This window comes from Malaya genurostris, chromosome 3 (assembly GCF_030247185.1).
Source record: "Malaya genurostris strain Urasoe2022 chromosome 3, Malgen_1.1, whole genome shotgun sequence".
NCBI lineage: Eukaryota > Metazoa > Arthropoda > Insecta > Diptera > Culicidae > Malaya > Malaya genurostris.
The window spans coordinates 37,453,353-37,464,087 of NC_080572.1; the positions used below are offsets into that span (position 1 = coordinate 37,453,353).

The following is a 10,735-nucleotide window of genomic DNA, read 5'->3' on the forward strand; positions in this document are numbered from 1 at the left end:
GATGACGCTTCGAATGTATGCAGTATGGGACCTAGGGGTATTATTATTTGTATTTGGGTGTAGTGCACCCTATAGCGGCCCTTACACGATCATTAAAAGTGTCATTACTAAGTAATGACACTTCTGCTCAAACGCTCGTCATTACTGCATTACTGTACATCATTACTTTTTAGCATTACACGTTCATTATTAATGATGAGTATTTGTAACTACTCCAGCAATATCAATAGCAATATTTTTATTTTCGTTTAGCTGAAAATAAATTTGATTTGCCGTTGAAACGTTAAGGTTAATGAAATATTAATAATTTAAATCTACACTTTGTCATTTTTGCGCGTATAGTCTTAAGGATATTCAGCACTTCCACAAAAAAATAAAAAGAAGAAATAATGTTGGTAATGATGGAAAATCCGGAATTCCATCATTACTCGTGTCATTACTGAACTCGTAGTCCTTACACGATCATTGAAAGTGCCATTACTTTTTAGTAATGACACTTTTAATGATCGTGTAAGGGCCGCTTATCTGTTTCCACGATGTAGAATTAACACTGGTGGCGAGATAGGGTGGTTTTGGCTGCGTATGTAATTTTCTCACAAAATTAAGCAAGGCGCTGGGATCCACGCAAGTAAATATCGCAACTAAACATGGATCAAAATTCTATTATAGAGCTAATATGTGGTGTCTTGGTAAATATGAAATAAAACTTTGTTCTCGATTATAGCAACTAGACGTGATTTGACGGATGATCCTGAAACTTTTCTTTCCCATATCTTCTTGTTTTTCAAAAAAATTGACAACAGTACTGACACACAGACAAACCGACGACACGACCAGGCACTCCGAAGAAAAATCGGAATAAAATGTGTTCGTGAGTGATTTACCACAGGCACAAATCTCCAAATATCAAGGGGAACGTGCCATCTAAGACAAGACCTGACATCTGGGGGGCTGCTTTTGTTCCAAAATGGACCAGTTTCTGATTGGCTGATTTTGATGTTGAGACCTGCACATTGTGAAAAGAAAAAACTTTTGCAGGGTACGTGAGCAATGATGCGAAGTATAAAGAAAATCAGAAAACAAATTTATTAAAATGTATAATTTTAGCTCACCAATGAAAATGAAAATTTTCGGAGAATGTTTCACTTTTTTTTCAATTTCATTGGTAATAAATGTTTATAGTGGCAGGACTGTGTAATTAAAATAGGCGTCAAGCCGTTTTCTTTTGAGTGAATTGAAGTGTAACCAAAAAATATTTGTTAAATTAGTGTAAACTCGAAAGTGTGTTTAGTTTTACGAGAAGAATGAACTGTTGTTTTCTACACTGTGGTCGCATTAAGCATTTCTATCCAAACCTGACTTTTTCCGGTTTCCAAAAAATCCGGTAATACGTCAACAATGGATTCGATTTTTCGTTCAACATGAGATATTTCGTGTTTTGTCATCAAAGCTCAATTAATTGTTTTTAAGCATTAATATATAATAAAGAAATGCATTCACCAAAACATGTTTTATGTTTATTTTAAATCAAAAACCTAAAGTCTAAAAATTTAAATGTATTATTTTTTTCCTAGCATAGTTATTAAAAAATCTGTAAATATGGCTACACTGTAGCCGATACGTTGGTATTTATTCCACAGGGCGAAAATAACGAGAAGGATGATTCGGAAGGAAGAATAAGAAGCCAGTTGTCAGGTCTTGTCTTAGGGCAGGTCGTGTCGTCGGACAAACTTGGCCACCTGTCCATTTACCATCGTGAACGGTTAATATATATCGACGTCAACATTTCAAAAGGGCCTAAAAACAATTGACAGATTCTCTTTGTTTACTTTCTCTTTCGACTATAGTCCAATCCACGTGCGAATGTGTTGGTGTGGCTATTCTCAGCAGTTGAAAGGTTAATGCTAGTGTGAGTATGTCGAAATAACCCAGTGAATTTTGTCGAGCTGCATCGTGCCAATTATTGAAGACATATATGCAATAAAAAACACTGCAATGCCAAGAGAACAGTTGAGAAAGACATAAAATCGTTCATGAAACTCTATATCACGTAATGGAACTGACTTCTATTTGGTTCATTAGTTCATAGCTTACGAAATTCTATATGCATTTTTCGCAGTGTATGATTACGAGTCAAAAATGTTTTACCTCAGTGTAAAATTGAACCCACAACAAACTTTAACTTCGGCTCGCACACATTCTAATTTCGTATATGAATAGATCTGCGCACTCTGCATTGGTGTGAGTAACTGAGACGTCAAATTGCTCAATATCTGCGTTATTATACAAACGTTCGTTACACGGATCCGCAAATCAACGTAATTTTAAGTACATTCCACCCAATTTGGGGGTTTCGTTCAATAACCTAATTTTAGGTAAAGTGGCTCTAGGTAGTTTTCGTAAGACACGTGCAAAAAAATACTCAAATATGAGTTATATTTACTCTATAGTTGAGTCATATTGACTCAATTTCAAGTTAATACGGTTTACTTAATTTTAGCTTATTGAACGAAACTCTCGCTGTTGGGTGGATTTGCTCTTTGTATTTTGACAACAATTGAAGGAGCGAATGAAAGGAAGTACTCAAAATTAAGTAAAAAGAAGTCAAATAATAGGTAGTTTTTATTTTCCGTGTACATATTTGGTACTGTTGGAAACATCAAGGGGGATGACAGTATTGAAATAATTCTGGTTTCGAGTAAGAAGCTAATTTTGAGACGCAAAATTCACTTCAATGAATTGAAACAAGTAATAATTCTTGAAAATGCATATTATTCTTCCTTAATGCAAACGAAAGATGGTATATCCACACGCATCTCTATATTTACGGCACACATCTTTATCGAGAGAAATGTTTGACAGCTTAGCAACAAATTGGTATCTGTGAAGTTTTTAGATTTTTTTCTCTGTTTCATAATTCGCAATTAAAATTCTAACTAATGAGGATGTTTATAAATATGTGATTAAGTCGATTGCTCGTTTATGATGGAATGATTTAAACGCCGAATAATTTTTACAGATGATACGTGACTCTTTTAATCTTGATCGGGTGCGTCTTGAGATTTCTAGAAATTTTAATCAAAACAAAAATGACAGATTTATAAGTTTTAAAATATCTTATATTGCATAGTTACATAGTAGGAACAAAACCGGATTGGCACTTCAAAGTGTAGAGAGACGATTTTGCATATGATTTTGACTACAATGAATGAAATCGTAGTTTAATGTAATGTTTCTAAATTTCTGTACAATTTGGTAAATAAGGGACCTTGTAGTCTTCATGTTTTCAAGAACAAGTTATTCGAAACCATCAAACAGCAGGCATTTCCGTCAATGTATTCATTTTATTTAACCAGATAATTAATTTATAACGGAATATTACAATTATGGTAATTCACGACGTGTATGACGATCACATGCGCATTTTTTATTGTATATTGTAATAACAGTTGCAACACTGTGTCCTGTATTGTCAAACATGGTAACAATAAAATTTTACATGTTTCAACTAACAATCCTACAAAGGAAGTGTTTTCAAATAAAAAAATGCATTGTTATATTGTATTAACAGTTTACCAAGTTTTGAGCAAATGTTCTTTGAGAGGTATGCTGATGCATGAAAGCGACCATAATGTGATCTAATTTAATTTTGTCCAAATTAACGACAGTCCTTTCAGCAGAATGGGACTAAATTTCATTATATCAAACGTATTCTAATCAGAGAGTGAGCGTCCATGTTTGTTCTTCATAAAATTCCAAATGCTCCTGCAGTTACTGCACACCAAAAACTTCAGGAATTACTAATATATTAATATATGGTCGCATTAGCCGAACTTATAACTTTGGTAACTGTACAGTTGAATCAATAAATCAACTCCTACAAAATATATGAGAAAAATCAAGTATAAGTTGAATAATTAATCATTTTTCTCACTATAAATTAATCCAACCAGCAAGCAGCTTCAAGATATTTTCGAACATGAACATGGAATTACCTTGTCCGTCACAACAACGATATTGTTATATGAGTTGTCATAGCAGTAATCATGGAAACCAAGCGATAAATTGACAAACTATCCATGAAAATTCTAGATAAATGAATAATAATCCCAATGTGATTGGAAAAGCGAAGCTTACTTCTCATAGTCTTGGTATATATACACAGACTAACAGACAGGACACTCAAATTAGATTCTTCAATCATTTTAACGGTCATTTCGAATATTCCATTATTTGGGACAGTACTCACATGTGTCATGATGGCGCCACGTTACCCTATCAAAAACATCCTGTCTGTCATCTAGACTGTGTTTTTTTTTTCATTTACCAACAGAGTTGCCATTTATACAGAATCACCTGTAATGTATTGATTTGTATACGTCCATGCGAATTTCATGCAGGATACAGATTTAATACATATTGCCAAAACTATATACATAATTGTGCCTACTTCTCATCCTCCAACGCAATACAAAATCGAACCCGTTTTGTTACAATATTTACTTGCTTCTGGTCTGCCGCCACTTAATTTCGGTTGAAAACTACCAACACAATAGAAAATAGTCTTGATGAACAACGTTGAGTCAAATAAATGGTTACCTTCCAACATCGCGAAAATGTAAAATATATCATCAACGAAATCCAATAATTTATTGTGACGATTCATTTTCAAATATTTTGATGAAATCAGGCATCCCTGCAAGCAGCTGATCGGTGTTGACAAACGAGGGGAAACCTACTAGTAAAAAAACTTTTACCTAACACAAGGGGTGTACAGATAGTAAATAGTTCGCGCAGTATAATATAGGTGGAACTAGTGCATCACGAAAAATTATTTTTATAAGAATTTACTTATACTGTCATGTCTGTTAGTCTGTGATATATAGATAAATTAGACATATGCGTTTCAAGTATTGCAAAGTAAATATTTTGTCAGTTATAACGAAATGAATTACTGTCATTCCCCTCGGGGAACATGGAGATATTGTCTTTCATTCTACATGAATACTTTGTAGGTACACGTGAAAATTATGGAAATATTCACAAAAGAGAAAGTAAACAAAGAGAAACTCTCATGAGTTATGTGCCCTTATGAAATGTTGACATCGATATGTTTTCCTCAGTGTATGATGTTCCATTTTCCATATGCTCGGTGACTCCTTTTTTGTAAACTGCACTGCACAACAATGGTTTCTTCCTTGCCTACCACCTTGTCACTGTCAAATGATAAAGTTTGCAGCATCGTTTGGAAATTTTTTCTCCGGAGTTTTATTATTTTCAGGAAAAGGCATGCCCAACTAGTTTGAAGTTCCTCGTACATGAAGCACTGCAGCGATGGCTCAACTTTTGCGTGGAAAATCAAGGTACAATAAGCTACCAGCAGCACGTAGCAATCGGTATATACAGAGGATGATCGTCATTGTTCCAAACGATCGGTGAAAAATCAGATGATGTTATGTAAAGTTTATTGATTTTGGTTAACGTACAATGATTCGAGTAGAGCGTGCTAATGATTGCATATAAAGGAAACAAAAAAAAAGTTTTCATGTAATTTGTTTAATTCAAAATTTTAATTTAATGTACATATTTTAACAATATCATAATTATTAACAGTTTTTTTAATTTTTTCCAACAGTATCGATTTACATTTCAGAAATATCCGACCTGCGGCGTATGCCCTAAGTCATGTAAATTTCTCTGGCTTTAGTTACGGCAGTGGCCACAGTCGACAAAATTTTTACTTTCGACAGCACCAGAACTTCCTTCGACGGCCCAAATTTGGTGGCTATCAATATTACCGGGGGTACGGAATGTTTGTCGGAAGAGTTCTTCGAGGGATTCTGAAGCTTCGCTACCTGGTGTTAGGCGGTGCGATCGGAGGTGGAGTAACTCTGAACAAACGCTTTGAAGAATGGAAGGATGGGCTACCGGATATGAAGTGGCTCGAGGAGGTGATGCCTGACAATGAAAAGTGGGGACAATTTACGAAAAGCTTGCTTGCGATGAAAGATTCCGTTAAGGATTCCATCGAAATCGGTAAGTTACACATTGATTTTGCTGGCAGTGTCAGGTGAATAGGTGTGACGATTTTCAGATCCGCGTCTGAAGCAACTGAGCGAGCATAAGATCAACGAGTGGCGTCAATGGTTTGATCAACGGTTGGATAATGCAATAGAGGCAGCTGAAACTCAGCAGAATCCCCAAATCGAAAGTAAGATCGCTTTTTTGTCAAATAATATCGTCGTTGCGGCTTAGGAGTGGGCCATTCAAGAATGATTAAATGTTTAGGTCTATTGGAAACGATGTTTGCTATATAATTATTAGTTCACTGTAGAACACTAGTGAACTTCCACGAAGCCGGCCACGACGAAACAATGCATATTTAATCTAGAATCTTTTATTTCTCTTCTTTCGGTCTAGGTTCCTTCCAGAATCTATCTGATTTCATTACTGAATTATATGGAGGTAATAATAGAAACCTGTCATCTCACTCAAAACTTACAATGTAGTCTAGAAAAATTTAGTCATTCTTGAATTCATTAAGAGATTTAACAAAACGCGACTAGAAAGGTTGTTCGTGACGCATTTTTTATGTATCCACTTACAGCCACCAAAGAAGAACTTCGGAATCAAAACACCGTAAACGCGAAAACACTTACGACAGAGGAAAGCCGGAAACGGGTAGAAACCTTACAAACTCAGGTTGACTCTCTGCAAACCGAAATAATGAATGTCCAACTTAAGTACCAGCGAGAAATCGAAAAACTAGAGAAGGAAAATCGAGACCTTCGCCAGCAATTTCTGATCCTGAAAACGAATAGGAAGCAACCAATGAAGAAGCGCATTAAAAAATCACTGATCGACATGTACTCGGAAGTGTTGGACGAATTATCGGGGTACGATACAAGCTACAGCACGGCAGATCATTTACCTCGAGTTGTGGTCGTTGGTGATCAAAGCAGTGGTAAAACTTCGGTGCTAGAAGCTATTGCACAAGCTCGTATTTTTCCTCGCGGCAGCGGAGAAATGATGACCAGAGCTCCGGTGAAGGTTACTCTGTCGGAAGGTCCCTACCATGTGGCGCAGTTTCGAGACTCCGATCGGGAGTACGATCTAACTTTGGAGCGAGACCTAGCTGAATTGCGCCGGGACGTAGAAATTCGAATGAGAAATTCTGTACGAGGAGGGAAAACCGTTAGCAACGATGTGATTTCAATGACGGTAAAAGGACCGGGTCTTCAGCGGATGGTTCTAGTAGATCTACCTGGTATTATTTCAACGCAGACTGTAGATATGGCGGCCGACACAAAAGATTCAATTAAGCACATGACTGAGCATTACATGAGTAATCCGAATGCAATTATTTTGTGCATACAGGTGCTAATTTTCTGTACAATAAAAGTAAATGTAAATAATAAATTCCAATATTTTAAGGATGGTTCTGTCGATGCCGAGCGTAGCAATGTAACTGATCTGGTATCCCAGTGTGATCCACTTGGAAAACGAACTATTTTTGTTTTGACCAAAGTTGACTTGGCTGAAGATTTAGCGGATCCGAATAGGATCAGGAAAATTCTTTCAGGAAAACTATTCCCCATGAAGGCTCTTGGATATTTCGCCGTTGTTACTGGTCGAGGTCGCAAAGACGATTCAATTGAAACGATTCGAGAATATGAAGAAAAATTCTTCAAAAACTCTAAACTGTTTCAGTTAGTAGTTATTTTTCTACGATGGTGTCTACGTTTTAACTAATCTTATGCCATTATAGAAGCGGTGTCACCATGTCACATCAGGTCACAACACGGAACCTCAGCCTCGCAGTAGCCGACCGCTTCTGGAAGATGGTCCGTGAAACCATTGAACAGCAGGCGGATGCATTCAAAGCTACAAGGTTCAATTTGGAGACGGAATGGAAAAATAATTTCCCTAGGTGACATAACTTTTCTAGTCAGTTTTACAACTATTTTTTAAACCAATCCCGAATATTACAGGCTGCGGGAGTCCGGTCGAGATGAATTATTCGACAAAGCAAAGGGGGAAGTCTTGGATGAAGTTGTAAACTTGTCACAGGTTTCGGCTAAAAAGTGGGAAGAACTTCTGAACAACAAACTATGGGAAAAGCTATCAAACTACGTATTCGAGAATGTATATCTGCCAGCAGCACAATCCGGGTCACAGAGTAAGTGCAAATAATCTGTAATAACGTCTATAGAGCAAAACCTCTTCTCAGCAGATTCTTTCAACACCATGGTGGATATCAAGCTTCGGCAGTGGGCTGAACAAGCTTTACCGGCTAAATCCGTAGAAGCTGGCTGGGAAGCATTGCAGAAAGAATTTCAACACCTAATGGAAATTGCTCGAAAAACACCGGACCATGACGACTTGTACGACAATCTGAAAAGTGCCGTAATAGATGAAGCGATTCGGCGTCACTCTTGGGAAGATAAAGCAATCGACATGCTTCGGGTCATACAACTAAATACGCTCGAAGATCGCAGTGTGCATGACAAGCATGAGTGGGATCAGGCAGTCCGGTTCCTGGAAACATCGGTCAAGGAAAAACTGGAACTGACGGAACACACGATTAGTGAAATGTTCGGCCCATCAACAACGCAAAAATGGCTACAGTGGCGCTCATCTACTGAAGAGCAAAATAAACGAAAATACGTCAAAGGTGAACTGGATAAAATTCTTTCCAGTGATTTGAAGCATTCTCCCACCTTGAGCTACGATGAACTGACAACGGTGAGAAAAAATCTTCAACGAAACAATGTCGAAGTAGAAACTGATTATATCCGAGAAACGTGGTATCCGATCTATAGAAGGTAGGTGTAGTTTCGTTGTATTCGCAACCAACATCAGAGAATCACTTTCCAATCAATAAACAGACACTTCCTGAAGCAAGCGCTAAACCAAGCATACGACTGCCGGAAAGCGTACTACCTGTACTCCCAACAAGGTACCGAATGTGAGGTCAATTGTAGTGATGTAGTGCTCTTTTGGCGCATCCAACAAGTGATAAAGGTAACGGCCAACGCTTTACGGCAACAGGTCATTAACCGGGAAGCTCGCCGATTGGATAAAGAAATTAAGGAAGTTCTCGACGAATACGGCGAAGACGATGACAAAAAACAGCAACTCTTAACGGGAAAACGAGTAACCCTGGCAGAAGAACTAAGTAAGTATACTCCGTGTCATGTTGTTTTGTCACGTATGTTTAAATAATCGATTTTCGTTCTAGTTCGTGTGCGGCACATCCAGGAGAAACTGGAAGAATTTATAAATGCTCTCAATCAGGAAAAATGAACTCACTAAGTCTTGACGCTTTTTCTAGTCTATCAACTAAAAAAAATAATGAAAAGCTAAGGCACATAATGCGTTTAATACACGCATAAGACAACATGAATAGTTAAAAACTGTCATCTGCAGATACTAAGCATCTTAACAAAAAGTATCTATTCCATTTACGCTATTTACTTACATTGGTTTTGAACTGCAAAAGAAATATTCTCTTCGTTTTCTCGTGTTATTAAAATCTTCTCGATTCAACAAATTTAGATCATTATTATTGGTAGTTTCATAAAGGAACATTTTTATGTGATTTATGCTAATTCTAATTTGTAATTTACGATATTTAGGCTGGATGATAATTAGAATAGAATATTGAGAAATCGTGTTGCACGATAAACTATGTCAGAACAGAAAAATTTATGTTATCCGAAAAGATTCAAAATCTTTCACCATAACGAAATAAAGGGTGATTTTTTAAGAGCTTGAGAACTTTTTTAAACAATAAAATTTGCAAAATCTCATCGGTTCTTTATTTTAAACGTTAGATTGGTACATGACATTTACTTTTTGAAGATAATTTCATTTAAATGTTGACCGCGGCTGCGTCTTAGGTGGTCCATTCGGAAAATCCGCTTTTTTATCGACAAATTTTGTTCAGCGATGAGGCTCATTTCTGGTTGAATGGCTACGTAAATAAGCAAAATTGCCGCATTTGGAGTGAAGAGCAACCAGAAGCCGTTCAAGAACTGCCCATGCATCCCGAAAAATGCACTGTTTGGTGTGGTTTGTACGCTGGTGGAATCATTGGACCGTATTTTTTCAAAGATGCTGTTGGACGCAACGTTACAGTGAATGGCGATCGCTATCGTTCGATGCTAACAAACTTTTTGTTGCCAAAAATGGAAGAACTGAACTTGGTTGACATGTGGTTTCAACAAGATGGCGCTACATGCCACACAGCTCGCGATTCTATGGCCATTTTGAGGGAAAACTTCGGAGAACAATTCATCTCAAGAAATGGACCGGTAAGTTGGCCACCAAGATCATGCGATTTGACGCCTTTAGACTATTTTTTGTGGGGCTACGTCAAGTCTAAAGTCTACAGAAATAAGCCAGTAACTATTCCAGCTTTGGAAGACAACATTTCCGAAGAAATTCGGGCTATTCCGGCCGAAATGCTCGAAAAAGTTGCCCAAAATTGGACTTTCCGAATGGACCACCTAAGACGCAGCCGCGGTCAACATTTAAATGAAATTATCTTCAAAAAGTAAATGTCATGTACCAATCTAACGTTTAAAATAAAGAACCGATGAGATTTTGCAAATTTTATGCGTTTTATTGTTTAAAAAAGTTCTCAAGCTCTTAAAAAATCACCCTTTACTTTACCATTTTTCCAAGATAAACAGTGCTTAGATCAAATCAGTTTTCCCAAAGAAATTTTTTA

General features: G+C 37.0%; 1 protein-coding gene across 4 annotated transcripts; it reads left to right on the forward strand.

Annotated features, from left to right (window-relative positions):
* Positions 1–5,196: 5,196 nt before the first annotated feature.
* Positions 5,197–9,812, forward strand: LOC131436027 (dynamin-like 120 kDa protein, mitochondrial). Of its 4 annotated transcripts, none has more exons than XM_058604449.1 (11): positions 5,197–5,363; positions 5,636–6,036; positions 6,095–6,211; positions 6,421–6,465; positions 6,608–7,377; positions 7,435–7,709; positions 7,769–7,930; positions 7,992–8,179; positions 8,231–8,825; positions 8,889–9,178; positions 9,242–9,812. In XM_058604449.1, exons 1-11 carry the CDS (start codon positions 5,335–5,337, stop codon positions 9,304–9,306), a joined length of 2,937 nt encoding a protein of 978 aa, XP_058460432.1. In that variant the 5' UTR covers positions 5,197–5,334; the 3' UTR covers positions 9,307–9,812. The 4 variants fall into 4 exon arrangements, with proteins under 4 accessions (XP_058460432.1, XP_058460433.1, XP_058460435.1 ...); XM_058604450.1 differs by having other exon boundaries at positions 8,234–8,825; XM_058604452.1 differs by lacking the exon at positions 6,421–6,465.
* Positions 9,813–10,735: the final 923 nt, after the last annotated feature.

Bases quoted from the DNA above. Each gene is read 5' to 3' on its own strand.
- LOC131436027 (XM_058604449.1), top strand. From the start codon at position 5,335: ATGGCTCAACTTTTGCGTGGAAAATCAAG. The intron at 7,710-7,768 runs GTTAGTAGTTAT...ATGCCATTATAG, and splicing joins AAAAACTCTAAACTGTTTCA to AAGCGGTGTCACCATGTCAC. The intron at 8,826-8,888 runs GTAGGTGTAGTT...ATCAATAAACAG, and splicing joins TGGTATCCGATCTATAGAAG to ACACTTCCTGAAGCAAGCGC.